Consider the following 24009-nt stretch of genomic DNA (forward strand, 5'->3'; position numbering starts at 1 on the left):
AGCATCTTATTGTGTTGGGGTGGAGCTGTGAAGGACCCCCTGTAAGTGCACAGGTGAGCTGATTACTAAATAGCTAACAAAGGTTTCCCAAACACTTGTAAGATGACGTCAAATTTGTAAAATTACTTCAAATGACTTCTACGAAGCGTATTTTACAAAGATTCCACCGCATATAGCGATATTTTACGTTTTAAGACTCGCGCTGAATATTCAGGAAGTCTTGTTTTTGAGTTGGTGACGATACCTACCGGGACGTCACATCAGGAACGCCCCTGACCGAGAACGCGACACACAATGCATTTTGGGTACTTTGTTTGGTCTGAAAACTTCGTGTTGATCCGTGTTGATGGCAAAATTAGAAGGAAAACACATAACTCACGCGATGGTGAATCGTTGTGTGTTGCACCAAGACTACTATTTGATACTAGCTGACAAATCAACCCATTTCCAACGGAGCTTGGGTGCCATCTTGTGCATTTTCTGGGAGGCTACATAACAGTCCAGACGCCTCAAAATGACACTGAAGGACTTCTTTAATCATTCTCAAACATTTATACTTTCCTCTTCAGAACTCTTTGAATCATATTCATAACTGGATGAGTAACAAGAAAGCATCTTCTCTTCGAATCTGCAGCCATTGTTTTGATTCTTGAGCAAGGCAAGACGTCTTGGCGTGACGTCACGAATAAGGGGACGGAACCTACTGAAACTTTCTGAGGTCATTTTGAAGTAGTTTTGGGACACTTAGTCATATTTATTGGTGTTTTTCATTTGACTAAAAATATCAGCCTGCGCGTTTTGGGTATTTTAGATGCTATAAAACGTTTTTCTGATGTCAGTTAGGAAACAAAAACAATGGTGTCAGTTGTCCTTTAAAGTTAAAATCAGGTGAACCTACTAAGCGTTTTGGCTAACGCTAGCTCATTAACAATTGAATGTCTGTATAAGTTAGGTCGTATTATTACAATTACTGTCAAACTTAGTTCTTTTACGTCAATTGTGCTATATTAGAAGAAACAAAGCTAGGTAGCCGATATGACGATGTTCGATTCGAAACGGAATCGATTGCGTTCAAACGCTCGCGCCCCTAATGTTAAAATGGCGCCTTTAGCCTCCATTAGCTTCGAGCTCCTTTCGATTCGATGGCGAAACGCTTCCACGCCGCGAGGAGTTGCAGCTCCCCTGCTTGCGGCCAACAAAGACCGGTAGGCATAACTGTCAATGATGCGGTAAATCCTTCCATAGGTGCACATTTTTCTCATATTCTTTTTTTTTTTTTCAAGAAGACGAGGAGACGAAAGCGAGTTTGCGGTGTTCGCCTGAAAAGTTCTTCCAACGTTTCTCTTCGGAAGCGGTGAGAGTTGAATGTACGGATTTAATTTTCGGAGAAAATATTAATGTAGCTGTTGTACAAGTTTGGCAACGTTTTGTGTTCTATTGCAAAGCGTGAACAACTATTTGGCCTTGTGCACTTTGGAAGACTTGTCGACAACAAAACAACCGATCTAAAACGAAACCAATGCCACATTTACTGTAATTCCCCCTCATCGTGAAAAAACGAGATTTTACAAAAATGTGAACGAATATTTATTTTAAAATTGGCAGCTACTTTAGGGATCAGCAAATAAAAGAAGTATCACAATTTGACTGCACGTCACTTGATTTTGAATACCTGAATAGAGTGCTGATCCTGTATCCAAAAAGTTCTTATCACGTGACTGTAATGTGTTCTTGAGAGTTTTGAAAGGCGCTTAGAAATTAAATGTATTATTATTATTATTATGCAAGCATCCATCAATTTTCCAGGCCAGTTTATCCTCATTAGGGTGGTGGGGTGTGCTGGAGCCAACCCCAGCCGTCTTTGGGCACTAAGCTTAGTGGGTGGGGGGGTCGATCAAATCAGGATAACCTTTTTTGTAATACAGTATTTTTGAATGATTAAACTTTTTTTTTTCTCTTATTAATTCTCAACTTTTGGATTTAGCATCTCTCAGGTGCCGCCTGGGCAACCGATGTGGCTCCAGATGGCGACCATTCCTGAGTCTATGCTCCTGTCAATGGCGTCCTCATCCCCAAACAACCCACATGTTAGCTCCCAGCCAATCAATTTTCTTCCTCAAAGTGGCATCATCGGTCCAAGTGACTTTTCAATCTTTTGCGTCTGTGCGGCATCTTCCAGGTGGTGCCCGCCTACTTCACCCTGTTGCCCAGGGTTCCACTGCCTTCCAGACAAAGAAGTGTTTGGACCCGCCTGGGCTGGCGGCGAGTCGGTTTCTCGCCCTTCCAGAGCAAGTATGGATGGAGAGCCAATTCCCGTGCCAATCTGGCGACAGCAAGTGAGTCATGGGTGACATTTGACACTATTGTGATCAAAAGTATTGTGTTTCTCTACTTCTTTCATTCCTTTTATCTTCCTGTCATAACTTTTTTGCTGTGAAATGTACATTTCTCCAATGCGAGACTAATAAAGATAAATCCAATCCAATCCAAAAGTAGAGGTAAGATATTAAGCCCGAATGAGCTCAAAATGTCAATAATTGTGTTTGGGTTTTTCGCCTTTTTTGTTGTTGTTAATGTTTATAAAAATGTATACCAAAATGATGTGTGGATACAACGGAAGAGCATTAGGGCCAGGTTGAAAAATTTATATTTATTAGAGATGGGGTATTATTCTGAGAAAAAAAGTCGCAAGATTTAAAGCCACAAATTTGCTTGATTTAAAGTCACAAATTTGCTTGATTTAAAGTCACGAATTTGCTAGATTTAACGTCACAAATTTGCTAAATTTAAAGTGACAAATTTGCTAGATTGAAACTCGCAAATTTGCTGGATTTGAAGTCACAAATTTGCTAAATTTAAATGTAAAAAAAAATTCGGAGTTTGAGATGCATTATTCGGTCGTGCGGTGGTTTAGCAGCCTATTGCTCTTCCGTAGCTGACAGATACAGTCTTGCTGAAATCGACGTGTTAATCGGTAATTACTTTGAGATCTGGTTTCGTACACAAGGCTGCTAACGCTAACCCATCGCACGACCGAATGATGTATCTCGAACTCTTTTTTTTTTTTTTTTTTGCTCAAAACTCAATTTTTTAACGTTTAAATCTAACACATTTGCAGGTTTGAATCTAGCAAATTTGCGGGTTTGAATCTAGCAAATTTGTGACATTAAATATAGCAAATTTGTGACATTAAATATAGCAAATTTGCGAGTTTGAATCAAGCAAATTTGTGACTTTAAATCTCGCAAATTTGTGACTTTAAAGCTCGCAAATTTGTGACTTTATATCTAGCAAATTTGCGAGTTTGAATCTAGCAAATTTGTGACTTTAAATCTAGCAAATTTGCTTGTTTGAATCTAGCAAATTTGTGACTTTAAATCTGGCGAATTTGAATCTAACAAATTTGTGACATTAAATCAAGCAAATTTGCTAGTTTGAATTTAGCAACTTTGTGACTTTAAATCTCGCAAATTGGTAACTTTAACTCTTGCAAATTTGTGACTTTATATCTCGCAAATTTGTGACATTAAATATAGCACATTTGTGACATTCAATCTAGCAAATTTGCGAGTTTGAATCTAGCAAATTTGTGACATTAAATATAACAAATTTGTGAGTTTGAATCTAGCAAATTTGTGACTTTAAATCGAGCAAATTTGCTTGGTTATAATCTTGCAAATGTGTGACTTTAAATCTGGCGAATTTGAATGTGACAAATTTGTGACATTAAATCAAGCAAATTTGCTAGTTTGAAACTAGCAACTTTCTGACTTTAAATCTCGCAAATTTGTAACTTTAACTCTTGCAAATTTGTGACTTTATATCTCGCAAATTTGTGACATTAAATATAGCAAATTTGTGACATTCAATCTAGCAAATTTGCGAGTTTGAATCTAGCAAATTTGTGACATTAAATATAACAAATTTGTGAGTTTGAATCTAGCAAATTTGTGACTTTAAATCGAGCAAATTTGTGACATTCAATCTAGCAAATTTGCAAGTTTGAATCTAGCAAATTTGCAAGTTTGAATCTAGCAAATTTGCGAGTTTGAATCTAGCAAATGTTTGAGTTGAATCTCGCAAATTTGTGACATTAAATCTAGCAAATTTGTGTCTTTAAATCTAGCAAATTCGTTTTCATCGCCGCTGGCGACATCAGGTTGGTCTTGTTCAACTTAGATTTTGTTACAAAGGCTTTCATTTATTATAATAAATCCTCCCGAGTCCTCACAAATGATGTGAAATTTCGCCAGGGGAGTAGCTGGAAAAGGTGTCTGGAAAATTTTTGCAGTGTGCAAGTAATCAAGGGTGAGTGCGGTGCCAATGATTTTTTTTCCGCCTAGCTATCCATTGAAGTCGGATTTTGTAATCAACATTAAGTGGCGACTTCTCAAAGCGCGCTTGAAAGCCCCGCCCCCTTCTTGCTTGCGTGCTGGCACTGAGCTTGTCAAAGTGAAACCTTGGGTTTTCCTTCCATAGGTGGAATCGGAAGACCGCCGGCTATGCACGGCCTCATCACATCCGGAAAGTTCCGAAAGGTCGCTCGGAGTCAGACGCTAGCGTCCGGTATTTACCGCCGGCGAGGGAGCTTCAACTTCAGAGTGCCCACCAAAGAAGAGCTGGACGCACAGCTGGACGACTACATGGCCAAGTCCAAGAGGCGACTGGACGCCGAGCTTGATGAGTACATGGCGAAAGGCAGACAGCCGCTGTCCTGGTTTGAATGAATCTCCATACGGTTCGTCCCATCTAGTTGAAACGCTGCCAAGATTTTTCCTTTGTGTCAAGCGTTAGCATTTACAGTACTTAGCATTTACAGTACTTAGCATAGCTAACAGGCTATCCGTTGAAGTTACCTTCAACGGATTATTTTGTTTGTTACTGAAAAAAAAAAGAAAATATTTTGAATGACCCAGAATGGCGACATGCAATTAAAAGAAGCAAAAGGGAATAACAAATGTTTTATTTTTCCCGCTCAAAAGTGAAGGAGATCGTTCGTCTCCACCCAGGGAGGATTTTCTTCACGTCATCAGATGAACGAACGCCACTACGAGCCCCAGACTGGGTCCTGCCGCTGAAGCCTGGAGAGGTCAAAGTTCAAACCTTTCCTGTTGACAGTCATGACCTTATGACATTCGCTCACCTTGTTCAAGAGCACCGGCGAACCGGTTGCCGTAACTGCACACAAAATCAAAACAAGATTTACTGTAAAAGAAAATAAAAGTGGTTGATCCTCTTTTGTTACAGCTGAAAGTGCACATTAACTCATTCACTGCCAGACAATGTGCAAAAATGTGTCCACTCCAGTGCCAGGGTTTTTGTCATTGTCACTCAAATTCCAGGACCTACAGAATATTGAGTTTTCGGACTACATAAACATTCAATTCAGCGTTAGAAACTTTAGACTCTCTTCTTTCCTCAGTTAATTCCTAAATTATACGGGTCTGGAGTTATATGAGCTTGAAATGAGGGTGGCTATCCAAAATACAATAAAATGCAATACATACATATTGGTTTATAATAATACATTTCATTTATAGTGCCTATCAAAACTCTCAAGGTCACTTTTCAGTCACAGGATAAGTTTTTCCGTGGGTGAGCAGCGGCAGCCACACGCGCCAGCATTCACTCAACCCAGAAGTAACTCAAATAGGTAGAAAGCAAGCTAGCTAATTGATAGTTTATATAGCACTTTAAGAACAGCTGAAGCTGGAACAAAGCGCTAACATGGGGGAAAAAAGGGAGGCCAGCGCTTTATCAGCACCCAAACAAGAAAAAACTAAATGGCGCTCTGTCATATTTTCAATTCCCGAATAAATTTGTGAATGGCAGTGAATGAGTTAAAAAAAATTCACACAGCAGCGATGAAAGGTATCTTCAGCCGTCATCTGTACTTCTTCGCTGACGAAGCATCTTGTATAAGCGAAACGCCGGACACCTTCAAAGAAGTACAGATGACGGCTGAAGAAACCTTTTCATCGATGGATGTTTCCTGCACGACTGAGAGCTTACACAGACGTACATACGGTAGGTTGAAAAAAAAAACACATTCTCCCGTGGCTTTTTGCTCTCTGCCCTTGTAACTCGCATAGTTTGCATCTCAAATTAGGCATTCACATTGAAATTAATGCAAATGTGATTAATCGGTTGCAGGTCATCAAAGAAACCAACAATGGTTCGTTGTAACATGCAAAACAGCATTCAAAGTATTGGAATGTTGGAAAAAAACTCCAACTAGGATCCCAAATTTTTTTTTTTTTTTTTGGGGGGGGGGGGGGGGGGGGCGGTACAAGTTGACAAAAATGTCACGTTCGTCTCCCTAATTGCAAAGAAACCAAGGTAATAGTGGCCCGTCGTTCTGAAGGCCGTTGGCACCACCTGGTGGCGGTTTCTGAACGCCCCCGCCCTCTTTTGTTTTGTTTTGTCTGGTTTTGACTTTGTGACGCCTAGAATGTGGTTAAAGCAGCCGCTTGTTCTGTTTGGATTGTCAGATTGAAAATAGTAGCGTGTCGTTGGCCCTTTAAGAAGTTTGATGACGTAGCTGTGATGTCACCACCAGCCTTTTTTAGCCTTTTGTTATTGTTTTTTTTGAGGAGACACTCAAAAATTAATACCAAAAACAACTTTAAGTGACGCCATTTTTACAAGTTATTTTTGAGGCTACACTTCATTATTCTTATTAAATCATACAACCAATGTATTGATTTACTTTTGTCCCCCCCCACCCCCCCAAATAGGGATCTTTCAGCCCACATATAATACAAAGCACACTCGCAAGTCACATACTTAATTAAGAGTATCCATGCATGTCCTTACAGTCGTCGTAGTCAAACGTGGCCGTGTAGTCGTAGTCGTCGGGCGTGGGGGTCACAGGGTCGTCCTCCCACTCGCTCTCATTTTGACCTGCTGCTGTGAAGGTAGATTGACAACATGATGACGGGAGATATGACCTTTGAGCTCGACACACGCTCTCTCACTTACCCAAGCGGGGCCATGTGACCAGCACGAACAGCAACAGGCGCAGCATAGCCATTGCATACGCACACACTCAGACACACACACATACACACACACTGACAATGATGAAGAAATCACTGCTTACCAACGTCTCTGCGACAAATCTCGACACGTACCAACCCGCGCGCACGCATGAAAAATTGTGTGTGTGTGTGTGTGTGTGTGTGTGTGTGTGTGTGAGAGAGAGAGGCTTGTCCACACTCCGGATCTGGAGTTTCCCGGACCTCGCGAAATCGTTGAAACAGGAATGTGTGTCTGTGGGCGTGCTTATTAAATAGAATCTCGTAGTACGTCATACAACAAATCCCAACACGTACACACTTTCGATTACATATTAGCACCTGCTTATGTTGTGGGTCATTTTTACGTTTAAGTAAAAATCCACACCAAACAGTCAAATAGTATGTAACCTCAGCAGCTATCTAGCTAGCTATATATTAGCTATATGCCTAGCTAGTTGGCTATCTATTAGCTATCTGTTATCTCAAATAAATAGAAAGCTAGCTGGCTAGCTAATAGATAGATAGTTACTGCCGGGTTGAGTGAATGCTGTCGTGTGTGGCTGCCGCTGCCCACCCACAGATAAACTTTATCCTGTGACTGTAAAGTCATCTTGAGAGTTTTGAAAGGTGCTTATAAATGAAATCTATAATAATAATAATTATTATTATTAGAAATCTCTTTCACACACACTCGTTTTTGTGATATGGTGGGGACGAGGTGTGCGAAGGATTTGACCCATGGGAACCCAATTTCCAACATGAAAAATATATACAGTAAAGTCTCGTTATATCGATATCGGATATATTGATAGTCCCAGTTATATCGATACTATTTCTATGCACGCACGGAGAAAATTACATGCAAACAGGGTCGGATATATTGATAGTTCCGGTTATATCGATATTTTTTCGGACTCCCTTGAATATCGATATAACGAGACTTTACTGTATTTATTAAACTCATAAAAATGTGATTTTAGGACACACATTTTTAGCCTGTGCTCACTCAGAAATCACTTTCAAATGGCATGTCTTGTTTTCATTTTTCCAAATTTACGGCAAACTCGTAGCGACTACACACACACACACACTCACACACACACACGCCTATGAATATTTTTATGGACATATTTTTTTTCCAGATATTTCTTCGTTGTGTGCGTCTAAAGGTCAGCGTGTCGAGCGGAGATGAAGGTTCACTGGCAATCAGGAAGTGGCGATGCATCAGGAAGTGTGTGTTTTGTAGGTGTGTGTGTGTTGTGTGTGTCTGTGTGTAGGTGACGGCGATGAATCCGGAGGTGAAAGCAGACGTCCTCAAGTTCTTATTGTATCTTATGAGCTTTCTATTTCTGGTGAGTCCGTTGAGTCTTTCTGTCGCCGTGCCCATTTTCTGACCTCTGACCTTTGTGCAGGCTTTGGGATTGGGCGTGGCCTGTTGCGGCGTTTGGTTCTGCTTCGACAACACCAGCCTCATCGGGGCCATTTCTTCCCGTAAACCTGCGACTTCCCATTTTCACATTCTTCTCACCGCTTTGGAATCTCACGCTGTGTGTGTGTGTGTGTGTGTGTGTGTGTGTGTGTGTGTGTGTGTGTGTGTGTGTGTGTGTGTGTGTCCAGATGAACTACAGGTCGTCGGGGCGGGGCTAATATTGATTGGCACCCTGGGGATGGCGTCCAGCTTGTTGGCGTGTTTCGGAGCGCGCTGGGAAATGGCAATTCTCATGCTAATTGTGAGTAACGGTCACAGTCATGTCACACGCTAACATCTACCCTCACGTAAGATCACGTGATGCTGTCGTGATGTCACAGGATGATCATGTGACATCATATGATAATACGGTAGAGAGAGAGAGCGGCGCTTTGACTAACAAATATTCTCATTGAAAGCCTTCAACTTGTATTTCAATAATAATAATACATTTCATTTATAAGCGCCTTTCAAAACTATCAAGGACACTTTACAGTCACAGGAAGTTTTTTTTCTGTGGGTGAGCAGCGGCGGCCACTCGCGTAACTCAAATTGATACAAAGCTAGCTAACTAGCTAGATAATAGTTAATAGCTAGCTAGCTATCTAGATAGCCAGACAGTTGATAGATAGCCAGCCAGATAGCTAGCTGGCCAGACAGCAAGCTATCTAGATAGCTAGATAGTCATACAGCTGATAGATAGCCAGCTAGATGGCTAGCTAGCTAGCGTATGATAAGGACAAAAAGTCACATGCTGATCACATGATCATCATACCATGTATCAAAATGTCATGCCCCGCCCACCTGCTTTCAGTGCATGTGCGGATTGCTGTTCCTGTTCCTGTGTTGCGTAGGCTTTCTACCGCTACTGCTGCTAAGCAAAGGCAGGGTAAGCCTCGTCACATGCGTACCATGGACATCACGTGACACTTATCACACGTTGAACTTTTGGCGGCAGATCGAGGACGAGGCAGTTGCGACGGTGGCTCAAATGATACGCCAGTATCGGGGCAACGGGTGGCAAGATGGCCTCCTGGACAACCTGCAGCAACACGTCAGTCACGTCTTTGTTTACACCATGGAGTGGGCCTCAATTGGCCGCAAGCCATTGTTTTGCCACACCAGCGCCACCTTTCAATGGACATCTTGAAGAAATAAAAAAAGCCTTCACATGTTAACGGCGCCCTCTGCCTGTAGGAGGCCTGCTGCGGCCTGACGGGCCCGGCCGATTGGCTGCAGAATTCCTTCGTGCAGACGCTCAACGGTAGCGCCGCCAACACGCTTCCTTGTTCGTGTTTCTGCTCGCCTCAACGCAAATTGGAGACGGCGTGGTGCTCGCAAGACCCTAACGTCACGCTTGCGCGTGATACTGCGCTTGCTAGCTGCAAGCACACGCAGGTGCAAGCGCATGCTCACTCATAACTGTTTTTTTCTAGTTGTCTATAAGACAATGGTGCTGAATTTTCTCGTTGACATTGAGATCTACTTAAACATGGGTGCCTTTTTATAAATAGACAATTTATGAGTACGTGGGAAAAAAAGAATGCTGCGTTACATTCAATTTTGGGCAATGGTGGCCAATAGATCGCTAGCTGTGCAGCTATGTAGCTAACGGGAGGTGGCTCGGGTGGATGGAGGGCTGGCTAGCTACATGGCTAGCTAGATGGCTGTGTGGCTTATAGCAAGTAACTCAAATAGACTATAGCAAGTAACTCAAATAGACTAGCTAGATGGCTTTCTATCTATTTGAGTTACTTCCTGTTGGCTGTGTGGCTGTATGGCTATCTATCTGTTGGCTGTCTCTTGGCTGGCTGGCTTTCTCTCTGTTTCGGGTGCTTCCTGTTAGCTATCTATCTATCTATCTATCTATCTATCTATCTATCTATCTATCTATCTATCTATCTATCTATCTATCTATCTATCTATCTATCTATCTATCTATCTATCTATCGGCTATCTCTTAGCTATCTAGCTTTCTATCTATTTGATTTACTTCCGGGTTGGGTGAACGCTGGCATATGTGGCTGCCGCTGCTCACCCATAGAAAAACTTATCTTGTGACCGTAAAGTGACCTTGAGAGTTTTGAAAGGCGCTTAGAAATTAAATGTATTATTATTATTGTAGATGCGCTAAGAAAGCTAATGCTAGTTTGCGGCCCAGGGCTGCCGCGAGCTACTCAGTGATTGGCTGCACGAGAACGTGGTGACGATGGTGGGAATGGACGTCAGCTTGATGGTAGCCCAGGTAAGGCGGCGCGCCGAATGATGCGCCGCTAGCGCCTGTAGTCATTTTACGCTTCCCGCCAGGTCTTGGAATTGACGCTGGCCCTGCAACTGTGGAGGACTTTTCGCCGCAGGGACATCTTGAGAAAGACACGTAAAACTGATGATTATTCAGTCCATACAGGCCACGCCCAGGATAGCAGCAATGACGCTGACTCCGCCCTCCAGATCATCTAACAGGCCAGGTTCCTTTTGAATGTCACTGTCAAACTAGTGAGGGGCGGAGCTTACACCTGTCAATCTAGGTGTGACATTACAAGGTACTCTTCCAAGCATCCACTTATCGGGTGTATGGGGGTGGGGGCGGGGTCTAAAATATCCAGGATGGGGGACCATCGAGGATCTAACTTGTGAGTGACTCTTCTCATTTACCAGTCTTACATGTCAATCATCACACCGAGCACAGACGTCTCCAGTTTTCACGTGACCACCAAAAGGGGTCTCATGAGCAAAATGTCTAAAATGTATTATTATTAATATTATTATTATTATTATTATTACATCCCCATTTTTGTGCCATTGTGAGTGACATCATCACATTTGTATCCAAAAAAATGACAAACTCAATCTGTGGCTTTATTCTTTGAATTTGATTCTTCACACCATTTTCAAAGTTTGTCCTTTGATTGACAGTCCAGTGTGGCCCCTCCTCTGGCCAGTGGCCCCCCCCCCCCACCTCACATTCAGTTCACACTTGCACGTGCATCACCACTTGTTGGCCACTTGAGTGGAAGTCTTCAGGAAGAGTGTCTGGAAGCACAAGAGACTCAGGTCAGAGTTGTAGTTGGGGTTTCAAATTAGGGTTTTAAACTAGTCTTCAGGTTTCAAACTGGTTAGGGTTTCATATTAGGGTTTTAAAGTACTTTAGGGTTTCAAAGTAGCTAGGCTTTCAAACTGGTTAGGGTTTCAAACTACGGTTTTAAACTAGTCTTAGGGTTTCAAACTGGTTGTTAGGGTTTAAAACTAGCATTAGGGTTTCAAACTAGGGTTTTAAACTAGTTTAGGGTTTCAAACTGGTTAGGATTTCAAACTAGGGGTTTAAAACTAGTCTTAAGGTTTCAAAGTGGTTATGGTTTCAAACTGGTTAGGTTTCAAACTAGGGTTGAGACTAGTCTTAGGGTTTCAAACTAATTTAGGGTTTCAATGAAGTTCAGGTTTCAAAATGGTTAGGGTTTCAAATTAGGGGTTTAAACTAGTCTTAGGGCTTCAAACTTATTGTTCGGGTTTAAAACTAGCATTAAGGTTTCATACTGGTTAGGGTTTCAAACTAGGGTTTTAAACTAGTTTAGTGTTTCAAAGTAGTTAAGGTTTCAAACTGGTTAGGATTTCAAACTAGGGGTTTAAAACTAGTCTTAAGGTTTCAAAGTGGTTACGGTTTCAAACTGGTTAGGTTTCAAACTAGGGTTGAGACTAGTCTTAGGGTTTCAAACTGGTTAGGGTTTCAAATTAGGGTTTTAAACTAATTTAGGGTTTCAATGAAGTTCAGGTTTCAAACTGGTTAGGGTTTCAAATTAGGGTTTCAAACTAGTTTGACTTTCAAATTACGGTTTTAAACTAGTACAGTGATACTTTGGCTTAAGAACTTAATTGATTCCCAGACAGTGTGTAAGGCGAAAAGTGTGTATCCCAAAAATTAATTTCCCATAGGAAAGCATCAAAATTACAATAGTCCGTTCCCAGGTCCCCATAAAACATAATTTTCTACTTTCTAATTTTCTAAGCCTTAAAACTACACAAAATATACCAAAAGGACCAAAACAAGCCATCTGCCATTTTCTTTTAAGAGAACAGGCTTGTTCACCAACGACACATCACTCATTGTGGCAGCTCTGTGTGTATCCCGAAAAATAGTTCGTATGCCAAGGTAAATTTTTCATAAATTAAAGTTCGTAAAACCAAAAAGTTTGTAAGCCAAGGGGTGCGTAAACCGAGGTATCACTGTATTAGGGTTTCAAACTGGTAAGGGTTTCAAATTGGTTTTAAACTAGTCAGGGTTTCAAACTGGTTAGGGTTTTAACATAGTTAAGGCTTCAAACAAGGGTATGGGTTTCAAATTAGGGTTTTAACAGATGGTTAGGGTTTCAAATTTTACACTTGGGTTTATGAGGCCTATCCGAGGTGCCTTTTGAGTTGAAATCTACCCAAAGCATGGTTTAAATTGAGGTTAGGGGTTTAAAACAACACTTTAGACAGGGTTAGAGTATCAAACTAGGGGTTTAAATTAAAGTCAGGATTTCTGAATATGATTTTAAACTGATGTTGGCGTTTCAATGTCAGGTTTTAGAATCAAGTTAGGGTTTCAATGTGAGGTTCTCAACTATGGTCTGGGTCTGAGTGTGTTTGTGTGTCGTTAACCGTTGCAGCGGAAGCGCAGGTTAGACCAGATGATGTTTTCCTGGGAGAAGCAGAGGACCCCCAGTCTTCCTCCCCTCAAGGTGGTGTCAATCACTATGTCCGAGTCGGCCACCATGTCTGAGCCCTCGAATAGACGAACCCTGGAGTCAAGAGCAATTCACACAAGTACAGTTACAAGTACGTAGTCGTTCCAATTGCAAAGAATTAATAATAATACATTTAATTTCTAAGCGCCTTTCAAAACTCTCAAGGTCACTTTACAGTCACAGGATCGGTTTTTCTGCGGTTGAGAAGCGACGGCCGCATTCGCCAGCGTTCACTCAACCAGGAAGTAACTCAAATAGATAGAAAGCTAGCTAATAGATAGCCAGCTAGACAGTTGGCTAACTAGCTAGATAGCCATATAGCTAATAAGTAGCCAGCTACATACCTAGCTAGCTAGCCAGATAGCTAATAATAATAATACATTTCATTTCTATGCGCCTTTTAAAATTCTCAAGATAGCAAATGGATAGCTAGCTAGGTAGCTAGACAGATAGCTAATAGAAAGCAAATAGATAGCAAAAGGATAGCCAGCTAGGTAGCTCGCTAATAGATAGCAATTAGATAGCTAGATAGCAAATTGATAGCAAATGGTTAGCAAATAGATAGCCAGCTAGGTAGCTAGCTAGATAGCAAATGTATCACAATTAGCATTCTTTGGAAGTACGTTCTTCAGAAGTTGCCGAGTTCACAAGACCCAACGCTGTGTTTTTGATTTTGAGAGACTGCTATAGTTTTGGTAACCATTAGCTTGTGCTCAGTGTTTTCGTTTTGGCTAACATTAGCTTGTGCTCTGTGTTGTAGTTTTGGCTAACATTAGCTTGTTCTATGTTTTTTTTTTAATTTAGGCTACCATTAGCTTGTGCTTGGTGTTTTAGCTTTGGCTACTATTAGCTTGTGTTTTAGCTTCTATGAGCATCTGGTTGCATCAGTTTGTCACATGAGCACTGCGAGTCTGCGAGGTTTGCATTTGGGATATCACCCAACATTATCACGCCACCTTCCACACTCACCTGATGTATCCGACCTGCGGGCGATGGCTGATCTGCCACCGATATGACGTTTTATCCTTCCAGCCCACGTTCCTGGGATCTTTCCACAGGAGCGTCGCTTCGCCACTCGTGTCGCCCGTATGCCACAGCGCATTTCTCAAATACTCTCCCGGACCCGTGCTCGACTTCACTACCTGACCAGAACACGCAGATATGGGATCATGCTAACAAGCTAAAAGTATACAACGAGCGAAAGCACTCGTCGAGTCAAAACAGAGGAGAAAGAATGGTGTCAAAATAACATCCAGAGTACAGTCTAGTTTAGAGTAACACCTTGAGGTGTAGGGCGGGACTAGCGATGGCGCTAAATGGTCGCGTCTGCCAGTAGATTTGTTGCGTCTGCTTCCACATGACGGTGTAGAAACTTGACGAATCCTGATATGAGAACACGATGCCGGCGTAGTCGTCATCTGTCACCGTGTTCACGTGGAAAGTTCCTTCAAAATCCACGCCGTTGAATGACGTGTAGCCTGCGCACGCCGAGGTTGACGTGTTGCAAAAAAATTACGATGATTATGACGTCGGATTTTTGGCTTTCTGCAATGAATTTACCAATTGCCAGACCCGGGTCGCTGTTCATGGTCTGGACGATCTCCATCCCCTGGGGAGGACAGGGAGGAGAAGATCACTGATGTCCGTCATTAGATTCTTATCTGATGGCGGACATCATCATAATAATAATAATAATAATACATTTTATTTATCAGCGCCTTTCAAAACTCCGAAATATTTATATATGACAACAAAAACAGAGCTTATAAATAAATAAATAACAACAACAACAACAATAATAATAATAAATTTCATTTCTAAGTGCCTTTCAGAACTCTCAAGGACACTTTACAGTCACAGGATAAGTTTTTCTGTGGGTGAGCAGCGGCAGCCACGCGTGCCAGCGTTCACTCAACCCTGAAGTAATTCAAATAGAAATCTAGCTAGCTAGCTAATGGAAAGCAAATAAATAGCGAATAGATAGCTAATAGCTAGTGAATAGATAGCTAATAGCTAGCGAATAGATAACTAATACCTAGCGAATAGATAACTAATAGCTAGCGAATAGATAACTAATAGCTAGTGAATAGATAACTAATACCTAGTGAATAGATAGCTAATAGCAAGCGAATAGATAGCTAATACCTAGCGAATAGATAGCTAATACCTAGCGAATGGATAGCTAATACCTCGCGAATAGATAGCCATATAGCCAACAGGTAGACAGCTTACAGTCGGTCAGTTAGACAGCTAATAGCTAGCCAGCTAGCTAATGGATAGCCAATAAATAGCGAATAGATAGCCAGATAGCCAACAGCTAGCCAGATAATAATAATAATAATAATAATAATAATAATAATAATAATAATAATAATAATTTACAAGCGCCTTTCAAAACACCCAAGGACAGTTTACAATTAAAAGAACAATAAAACCATAAATAATAATAACAATAATAATAACAATAATAATAATAATAGATAGCTAATAGCCAGCTATATAGATCGCCAGCTAGCTAATTGATAGCAAATAGCTAGCTAGCTAACAGATAGCTAATAGCCAGGCAGCTAGATTGCGAAATAACTAATAGATAGCGAATAGCCAGCCAGCTAGCTATTCACGAGCTAGCTATTCGCTATCTAGTTTTGTAAAACAATAGCGTGTCAGAGCAAAGTTCCCTAACGCAGAGAAACATCACAGCGGGGGGTAAGATTGCGGCAGTCCACAAAAGTAAGCTCAAGTTGAAGAGCAGGAGTTAGCCGTGTGGCCTTACCTGATTGAGGACCACCCAGTTGGGGTCGATCTGAGCGTCGCCCTCTGGATCCAAAACAACCGTTTGATAAGCCCGGAAGTCGGTCAGCGTCACCTCGGCACTTTCGGGACATGCGTCCACCGCATCTTGGACAGCGTCGTTGTCAAAGTCAAACTCGCACACGTCGCCGATGCCGTTCACTTTAGACATTCACACAAACGCAAATCAAGATATGGGGGTGACGCCCGCATTCATGGACACGGCACTCGGTTGTTTTTACGGTCCCAATCTTGCTGGTGAGGGTTTCCGATGAGCCTGCAGTTGTCCCTGTGGTCCGGGACGCCGTCGTTGTCGTCATCCGGGTCGCAGTCATCACCCAGGCCGTCGTTATCCGAGTCTAGCTGAGAACCGTTGGGAATGTCGGGACAGTTGTCCCGGTTGTCCTGGTGTCCGTCGTCATCCCTGAACATAGCGCGACGTGTCCTCTTAAAACGAGCTGTCGCCTCCTTAATTCAGTTTACATCCCCAAAACAAGAATTTCGGGTGTATCGTACATGTCGTGGTTGTTGTCGCAAATGTCTCCCACGAGGTCGTTGTCGAGGTCGGTCTGAGAAAACAAAAATGGAGTCAGCAAAAAGCAAAACAAAAGACAACCGGGAAAAAAAAGTGGATGGGTGTACTTGTGTCGGGTTGCTGAGTTCGGGACAACTGTCACAGGCGTCCCCAATTCCATCATAATCTCTGTCCGTCTGCATAGGATTCGGAACCTTGGGACAATTATCGAGTACGTTTGGAATACCTGTACACACACACACACACATTTTAGCGACATGGTGGGGACGAGGTGTGTGAGCGATTTGCCCCGTGGGGACCCAATTTCAAAATGTGCCTCTCGTAGACCACATCATGAATCCGCTAGAATTCCGAGTCCACCATCAACCTCCCGTTAGCGAACACCCGTACCATCCCCGTCGATATCCAGGTCGCAGGCGTCTCCTCTGGTGTTTCCGTCCGTGTCCGTCTGCTCGCTGTTGGGCACGTTGGGACAATTGTCGCACGCGTCGCCGAATGAGTCGCTGTCAGAATTCTGCTGGTCCTTGTTGGGAACCAAACGGCAATTGTCCTGTGCACACGGGACGGTATATGCATTCATGTCATGCTTATGTTGACAGTTTTTGTGTCCAAACACCCACATTTTAGAACAGATCCAAAGCTTCATTGATGCTATTGAGCAAATATTACTGAACCCCTCTATCCTCCCATTCAGGACAAATTGAGGTCATCTCCATAGAAACGAAGACGATCTGACCCGGTGAGCTGGCGCCGGGAACTTGGACACATTTTTACGCACACCCACAAACGCACCCACCTCCACATTTTTGATCCCATCTCCATCTGCGTCATCATCACATTGATCCCCGATTCCGTCGTTGTCAGCGTCCTCCTGACCTGAGTTAGGAGTCAACACACAATTGTCCTGATGGACACGAAGCTCGTCATGTGATTGGTCGCCACTGGTGACTGATTGAAGACATGCAGATGAAGATGAGGAGGAGGGAGGACCTGTCTGCAGTGCTTATTGTTGTCCAAGCAAGGTCGCGACCGATCGGGGTAACCGTCCAGGTCTGTGTCCACACTGCATGTGTTACCGTTACCCGCCCAACCTACATTACACTACCCACACACACACACACACACACACACACACACACACACACACACTCCTGTTTCAATGGTATTGTGAGGTCCGGAAAACTCCAGATAAGAAGTGAGGACCACCGTTGCTGATAAGTTTAGAGAAGAACTAGTGTTACATTTGAAGACTAAATGTCACCCCATTTCCCTCTTCAACTTCTTTAAAAACAAAGCAATAAAAAGTGGACTTGAAACTGAAATAACAGCAGGAGTGAGGTTTCTGAATGGTACATTCAAAGTCCTCACCCCTGTAGTGAATTTGGTTAAAATATCGTTTTACTTTTTGTGGTATGAACTTTTTCCTCTCATTAAACACGCAGACACACACATAAACACACAGTGAGTAAAAAGTGTGTGTATCCAAGTGAAATGAAAATACACACCAAAAATCATTTTGGGTGAATTGGTGAGGACCTCTCTGAAACTTTAACAGATGCATATATAGACCCTCTAGAAGCCTTTAGAATGAAAAACTTGTGAGGACCGGCCAAAAGGTCCTCACTTGTCAAAAATGTGCTCACGACGTATGGTATAAAATGTTGGTGGTCCTCACAAAAGTAGTCATACAAACACACAAACACACGTCGACAAAACATGAGAAACAGGACAAACATCACCGTGCAGGATGGGACGCCGTTCCTCTCCATGTTGCAGTGAGCGTGAGTGTCACAGGGGTTGAAGGTCAAGGTGGAGCACGAATTGCTAGGGAAGCAGCCCACAGTTTGGTTGCCAAGGTAACCGGCTTTACAAGCGCCGCACCGGAATGACCCCTGACCCCGACCCAAACGAGAAACCACAACAATGATGATGTCAGATGACGACGACAACAACATAGGCGTGCGAATGGCGTCAAAAGCAGGAAATGACTTTTCGTAGATATGTTGGGAGGGGGCGGGGCTTGTTAGTAGCGACTCACCTCAGTGTTGGTGCAAACTGAGTTTTGCACGCAGGCATTGGGAAGCTCCACACACTCGTTCATGTCTACACATTCCTGGAAAAAAATATATATATACATGCACGTACAAACATACGCACAAGTATGGGTATGCATTTATAAATACAGCATAACAAACACAAATACATTCGCAAAGCAAAATACACAAACAAGAGACACACGAAAATAAAGGCACACAAAAAAACAACACATCTGCTCATGCTCGCGCATACACACACACACACACACACACACACTAAGTTCACTTACACAAACACATGAACACACATCCATGCGATCAATATAACACACAGGTAAAAATGTCCACACAGTGACCAACACACACATATACACACTCACACAAACTATCACACAAACACGTAAAAATGATCACACAGTGACCCAATCAGACACACACACACACACACACACACACAAATATACTATCACACAAACACAAATACACACACATACATACACACAAACTATCACACACATAAAAATGTTCACACAGTGACCCTAACACACACACACACACACACACACAGACACACACACACACACACACACACACACACACACACACACACACACACACACACACACACACACACACACACACACACAGACACCCCAAAGACTGTAATCCATGCACTCCACCGTGTGTCTATTCATGCTCGCTTATGTTGCGACCTGCTTGTGTGTCTTGGCGTAGCGCAATCCAGTCCCGGAGAGTGGCGGCCCCCGCAGGCCAGGAGGACACGGGCCGCATCGGAACCCGCCAACTGTGTTGACGCACGCTGACGGCCTAAAGCACGGCTGCGCCTCGCACTGGCCCAACAAAGCGATGACATCATCACTTTTGCTCACTCACCATTGTCATCCGTGTTCCTGTTCCTGCGTTCGCTCACCTCATCCACATCATGGCAGTGCGACCCGTTTCCGAAAGTGCCCGGCGGGCACGGTCCACAGGTGAAGCCCGGGAAGTGAGGGATTTCCATACAGGCCACGCCCGAGTGGCAAGGGTTGGGCGAGCAGCGAGAGCGCGCCTCCTGATAGCCTGACGATTCATGCAGACGCACACACGCACACACTCAAGCTTCAGTCGGGTGATATTGAGCGCCCTCACAACATCTCACTCACCGCAAACTTGACACTCCAAGATGGCGTTCTTCAGCAAAGACATCTCCTTCACCTGCATGCATGTGGATTTGATCATGTGAGTAATGGGGAAAAAAGTGTGTGTTGTGTTTAGAAATGTGTCTATGTGTGAATATGGTATCGAGCTGGCTATCACGCTGGCTATCTAGCTAGCTATTTTCTATCTCTTAGCTATCTAGCTGGCCATCTAGCTATCTGGCTAGCTGTTGGCTTTCTAGCTGGCTAGCTGTTGGCTATCTAGCTGGCTATCCAGCTATCTGGCTGGCCATCTAGCTATCTGGCTATCTAGCTGGCTAGCTGTTGGCTATCTAGCTGGCTAGCTTTTGGCTTTCTAGCTGGCTAGCTGTTGGCTATCTAGCTGGCTATCCAGCTGACTAGTTGTTAGCTATCTAGCTGAATAGTTGGCTGGCCATCTAGCTATCTATCTGGCTGGCTATCTAGCTGGCTAGCTGTCGGCTATCTAGCTGGCTAACTGTTGGCTATCTAGCTGGCTAGCTGTTGGCAATCTAGCTGTTGCTGTCTAGCTGGCTAGCTGTTAGCTATCTGGCTGGGTATCTATTAGTTGGCTAGCTATCTATTAGCTGGCTATCTGGCTATCTATTAGCTAGATAGCTTGCTAGGTAGTTAGCTGGTATCTGGCTGGCTACCTAGCTAGCTATCTATTTGCTATCTCTTATCTATCTAGCTGGCCACCTAGCTATTTGGCTGGCTATCTAGTTGTCGATCTAGCTGGCTATCCAGATGGCTAGCTGTTGACTATCTAGCTGGCTAGCTGTTAGCTATCTAGCTGGCTATCTATTAGCTGGCTGGTTAGCTATCTATATTAGCTGGCTTTCTATCTATTAGCTGGATATCTATTAGATAGCTATTTAGCTATCTATCAGCTAGTTAGCTGGCTGGCTAGCTTTCTATCTATTTGAGTTATTCCGGGTTGAGTGAACGCTGTCGCGTGTGTATGCCACTGCTCATCCACAGAAAAACGTATCCTGTGACTGTTATTTACTATTACTATTATTATTATTATTATTATTATTATTATTATTATTATTATTATTATATGTGCATGTACAAATATTTATGTATTTACGTGAGTCCACACGTCACCTGCTCCTTGAAATCCTGTCGTAGTTCCCCGAGCATCTGATTAAAGAGGATCATCTGACCAATCAGGGCTTTGGCGTGGTCAGCTGACAGGAAGTAAAGCTCAGTCACCAGATTACATCATCAGCGTTCAAAACAAAACAAAACAATAGTTTACGGATTGGATCCACTCACCCAGGATGGCGTGCAGTTCGCCACTCGCTGTACATATAAAAGGTCGCAAAAGGTCACGGTTCAAGAAAGGGTGGGTGTGGTCTATCGGGGAGGTGTCACTCACCTAAGTTATGGGCGGAGTCACGTTGAAAGGGACAGTCAACCAGGGCGCCGGCTTGGGCCACACTGCCCCCTAGTGCTACTCGCAGGGACTCCACAGCACCCTGAATTGGAATCGATCATTCGTCATCTACTCAACAAAAATGACTCCGTATTATCATTTTTAACTCGTTCACTGCCAGATGATGTGCAAAAATGTGTCCACTACAGTTGCCAGGGTTTTTGTCATTGTCACTTGAATTCCAAGACCCACAGATATTGAGTTTTAGGACTACAAAAACATTCAATTCAGCGTAAGAAGCCTTAGACTCTCTTCTTTCATCTGTAAATAAAAGGGTTAATTCCTAAATTATATGGGTCTGGAGTTATATGAGCTTGAAATAGGGCCAGTTGTACAAAAAGCAAATTCGGCTCCCTTGTGGACGGGAAAAACATTGCTAGAGGTCTGACAGCGCTTCATCGGCACCCCCGCAAGTAAACCCAAAACCCGAATAAATTTGGGGATGGCAGTGAATGAGTTAAGTGAGGTTGTTTGAAAAAATAAAGTAAAATACAACAAAGTTATATGAATCAATATGTATTGTAAAGCAGGTCAACTATGTGTCAAAAGGAACATGTCGCTTTAAGAAGCGGGACCTAGCCTCGTGAGTCATGCAGGAGCCATGGATGTAATAATAATGATACATTTCATTTCTAAGCGCCTTTCAAAACTCTCAAGATCACTTTACAGTCACAGGATATGTTTTTCTGTGGGTGAGCAGCGGCAGCCACACGCGCCAGGGTTCACTCAACCCGAACGTAACTCAAATAGATAGAAAGCTAGCTCTCTAGCTAATAGATAGCTAATAGCTAGCTACATTGATAGCTAGGCAGCTATAAAGCAAATAGAGAGCTAGCTAGCTAGCTAGCTTGACACCTAGCCAGCTAGATAGCAAATAGAGAGCTAGCTTGCTCGATAGATAGCTAGCCATATAGTCACGCACAGAATTTTAATGTTGTTCACTTAGGTTAGCTAATTTGTGTGTTCGGGGCCATAAATTCTAGTGACATTCGTCATTATGTCAAAATCTATTGACATAAGAAAAACATCTGTCTATCCGTCCATTAGCTGAACCACTTGCCGCAGAAAAATCCATGAAAAAAGCGAGACCACAAAAAGTGAACCGCAATATGATAGGGGACAGATTTATATCATTGACCGGGATATTTAGTCACGTGGTCTTATGAATATTCATGACCGGCCGCTAAGAGGCAATCTTCAGGCGTACCTGCGCGCGTGCATAAGCCTTTTGTCCATGTTTGATCTCCACGGCGTCCGCCTCCCAAGGGAGGGGAAGTAGATGTGGGACGCCCTCGGCCGCGTCGGCCAATCGGCAGTCCACGTAGAGTTCAACTCGCATGGCGGGACGCTGCAGGTCTCCCAGGCGCAATACGAGTGAATGGCGGCGTCCGTCAGACACGTTGACGTTCGCCAGGTTCACCGTGTGAACTTTGCTGTCTGATGCGCGCCAGAAGCGGAGCGATGCTGCGTGCATACAGGAAGTCAACCAGGAAGTCATTGAGTGAAACAGAAAGTAATTAAGACAAAAAATGAGATCAAATTTGGAATATTTACGACTAACGAGGAGTGGTATGAAGAGAAATAAGTGGTTCAAATAAAAAGTGCTGTCAAGAGGAATTAGAAGTGGTGACAAAAAAATAGGCAATTGGTTGGGCACCTTTGTTGATTTTAGCCACGACGGCGATTTCCAGGTACTTCCTGTTGTCGTGCTTGCCGTACACACCGAGGAGGACGCCCCCCGCCTTGGGGGGCAGGCGAACGGCCGCCGTAACGTAGAGATCGGCCGGTGCGGTCAGACTGCCCCAAAATTCACCCGCACGCTTGGAGTCGTGAGCGCTCAGCACGTCCATCACTGACGAGAGATGCGACGGTTACCGTAGAAACGCTGCCATAATCGTCGTCGTAAACCGGGTGTGCTCTCCCCGTGCAGCGCGATTTCTTCAAATACTTTTATTGTGCGTCTCGCATTGCGAGAATAACATTTATAATAATTTCACTTGTCTTGTTTTTCTTATGTTAGCTTTCAAAAATAATTGATTCAAAGTTTGGTGTACTATAAAAGTACTGTAATCATTACAGTACTTGTAACATTACAGTGTAATGTTAGGACAGGTGAAAATTTTCTTTGATGGTGTTCAATGATTGTCAAGAGTAGCGCAGGTACGCGGGCTCCCTCTATTGGTGGGATAACGAAACATTACCCACTATGCTCCCCGAAAAAAGTTCACCTTTTCATTTAAAACATAAAATACAATTAAATAAAATATTTTACATTTAAATATTTAAAAATAATAAACTGACAGTTTCATTTTCCCCAAGTTTATTAGATTTTCAAAGTACAATGATGTTTTCGTCCACTTTTAAGAACAACACATTTGCATTTGTCCCCCGCCCACAAACCCCCTGCTGTCAATCAAATTAGTGACGTAGAAGAGGAAGAAGTTAAAGTGATGGAAGACGAAGTGCTAAAGTTGAAATGTGTTACCTTGCTGCTCTGGAAGTTGTGCTGCGGTGTTCAATAAAATCACTGACAACACAAACGTCATCGTCTTTATCTTTATCGCCATCATCTTCATCCTCTCCAGCTCACAAGGCAGGCGCTCTGACGCCGACGACGAGAGCCGCGGGCGCACGTACGACAGAGCGGGAGCGGGTGGACACCCGGAAGTCAGGGACGAACTGGGCGAAGAAGGCGGACTCACACACACACACACACACACACACACACACACACACACACACACACACACACACACACACACACACACACACACACACACACACACACGCCATGGACGCAAAAAAAAACAAAAAAATGGAA

The 24009-nt window shown here is 43.2% G+C and overlaps 3 protein-coding genes and 1 long non-coding RNA gene across 11 annotated transcripts; 2 read left to right on the forward strand and 2 right to left on the reverse strand.

The window, feature by feature from the left end:
* The first annotated feature begins 116 nt into the window (after nucleotides 1-116).
* Nucleotides 117-4813, forward strand: chtopb (chromatin target of PRMT1b). Of its 3 annotated transcripts, none has more exons than XM_088998652.1 (5): nucleotides 117-1205; nucleotides 1284-1354; nucleotides 1985-2087; nucleotides 2180-2336; nucleotides 4480-4813. In XM_088998652.1, exons 1-5 carry the CDS (start codon nucleotides 1143-1145, stop codon nucleotides 4725-4727), a joined length of 642 nt encoding a protein of 213 aa, XP_088854778.1. In that variant the 5' UTR covers nucleotides 117-1142; the 3' UTR covers nucleotides 4728-4813. The 3 variants fall into 3 exon arrangements, with proteins under 3 accessions (XP_088854778.1, XP_088854779.1, XP_088854777.1); XM_088998653.1 differs by having other exon boundaries at nucleotides 1287-1354; XM_088998651.1 differs by having other exon boundaries at nucleotides 117-1354.
* Nucleotides 4814-4947: 134 nt separating this feature from the next.
* On the reverse strand, nucleotides 4948-7186 carry LOC148896962 (uncharacterized). Of its 4 annotated transcripts, none has more exons than XR_016115277.1 (4): nucleotides 6982-7186; nucleotides 6817-6906; nucleotides 5144-5205; nucleotides 4948-5081 (listed from the first exon to the last, which is right to left on the reverse strand). It is a non-coding gene; the product is annotated as an uncharacterized LOC148896962 (long non-coding RNA). The 4 variants fall into 4 exon arrangements; XR_016115276.1 differs by having other exon boundaries at nucleotides 6817-6909; nucleotides 6982-7178; XR_016115279.1 differs by having other exon boundaries at nucleotides 5144-5178; nucleotides 6982-7174.
* A 1058-nt stretch (nucleotides 7187-8244) lies between these two features.
* LOC148896963 (CD82 antigen-like) lies at nucleotides 8245-19440 on the forward strand. 2 transcript variants are annotated; one of them, XR_016115228.1, is made up of 9 exons: nucleotides 8245-8371; nucleotides 8432-8510; nucleotides 8637-8749; nucleotides 9302-9376; nucleotides 9446-9541; nucleotides 9685-9885; nucleotides 17231-17275; nucleotides 17401-17558; nucleotides 19308-19440. XR_016115228.1 is itself a non-coding variant. In XM_088998081.1 (8 exons), the coding sequence occupies exons 1-8, from the start codon at nucleotides 8306-8308 to the stop codon at nucleotides 10945-10947; spliced, it is 867 nt and encodes a 288-aa protein (XP_088854207.1). In that variant the 5' UTR covers nucleotides 8245-8305; the 3' UTR covers nucleotides 10948-11337. The 2 variants fall into 2 exon arrangements, 1 of the variants encoding a protein (XP_088854207.1); XM_088998081.1 differs by lacking the exons at nucleotides 17231-17275; nucleotides 17401-17558; nucleotides 19308-19440 and adding exons at nucleotides 10649-10732; nucleotides 10795-11337.
* On the reverse strand, nucleotides 11360-23886 carry thbs3a (thrombospondin 3a). Of its 2 annotated transcripts, XM_088998078.1 has the most exons (23): nucleotides 23674-23878; nucleotides 22846-23040; nucleotides 22396-22652; nucleotides 21132-21231; nucleotides 21029-21055; nucleotides 20858-20940; nucleotides 19736-19787; nucleotides 19504-19652; nucleotides 19286-19423; nucleotides 18575-18649; nucleotides 18276-18428; nucleotides 17527-17637; nucleotides 17333-17440; nucleotides 16927-17086; nucleotides 16644-16762; nucleotides 16518-16570; nucleotides 16244-16425; nucleotides 15985-16163; nucleotides 14772-14820; nucleotides 14493-14689; nucleotides 14181-14353; nucleotides 13126-13265; nucleotides 11360-11520 (listed from the first exon to the last, which is right to left on the reverse strand). In XM_088998078.1, exons 1-23 carry the CDS (start codon nucleotides 23762-23764, stop codon nucleotides 11459-11461), a joined length of 2853 nt encoding a protein of 950 aa, XP_088854204.1. In that variant the 5' UTR covers nucleotides 23765-23878; the 3' UTR covers nucleotides 11360-11458. The 2 variants fall into 2 exon arrangements, with proteins under 2 accessions (XP_088854204.1, XP_088854205.1); XM_088998079.1 differs by lacking the exons at nucleotides 14493-14689; nucleotides 14772-14820 and having other exon boundaries at nucleotides 23674-23886.
* Nucleotides 23887-24009: the final 123 nt, after the last annotated feature.

This window comes from Hippocampus bargibanti, linkage group LG06, assembly GCF_051943395.1.
Source record: "Hippocampus bargibanti isolate YZ-2025 linkage group LG06, ASM5194339v1, whole genome shotgun sequence".
NCBI classification, from domain to species: Eukaryota; Metazoa; Chordata; class Actinopteri; order Syngnathiformes; family Syngnathidae; genus Hippocampus; species Hippocampus bargibanti.

What these genes read in the sequence shown, in the direction of transcription:
- LOC148896963 (XM_088998081.1), top strand. Translation starts at nt 8,306, where the DNA reads ATGAATCCGGAGGTGAAAGCAGACGTCCTCAAGTTCTTATTGTATCTT. An exon ending in TGCTGCTAAGCAAAGGCAGG is followed by an intron (nt 9,377 to 9,445) that starts GTAAGCCTCGTC and finishes TTTTGGCGGCAG; the next exon opens with ATCGAGGACGAGGCAGTTGC. An exon ending in TCAGCTTGATGGTAGCCCAG is followed by an intron (nt 10,733 to 10,794) that starts GTAAGGCGGCGC and finishes GCTTCCCGCCAG; the next exon opens with GTCTTGGAATTGACGCTGGC.
- chtopb (XM_088998651.1), top strand. Translation starts at nt 1,143, where the DNA reads ATGGCGAAACGCTTCCACGCCGCGAGGAGTTGCAGCTCCCCTGCTTGC. An exon ending in AACGTTTCTCTTCGGAAGCG is followed by an intron (nt 1,355 to 1,984) that starts GTGAGAGTTGAA and finishes TTTTGGATTTAG; the next exon opens with CATCTCTCAGGTGCCGCCTG. An exon ending in TGCCAATCTGGCGACAGCAA is followed by an intron (nt 2,337 to 4,479) that starts GTGAGTCATGGG and finishes TTCCTTCCATAG; the next exon opens with GTGGAATCGGAAGACCGCCG.
- thbs3a (XM_088998078.1), bottom strand. Translation starts at nt 23,764, where the DNA reads ATGAAGATGATGGCGATAAAGATAAAGACGATGACGTTTGTGTTGTCA. An exon ending in CGTGGCTAAAATCAACAAAG is followed by an intron (nt 22,653 to 22,845) that starts GTGCCCAACCAA and finishes GTATGCACGCAG; the next exon opens with CATCGCTCCGCTTCTGGCGC. An exon ending in TCACCAGCAAGATTGGGACC is followed by an intron (nt 16,164 to 16,243) that starts GTAAAAACAACC and finishes GAATGTCTAAAG; the next exon opens with TGAACGGCATCGGCGACGTG.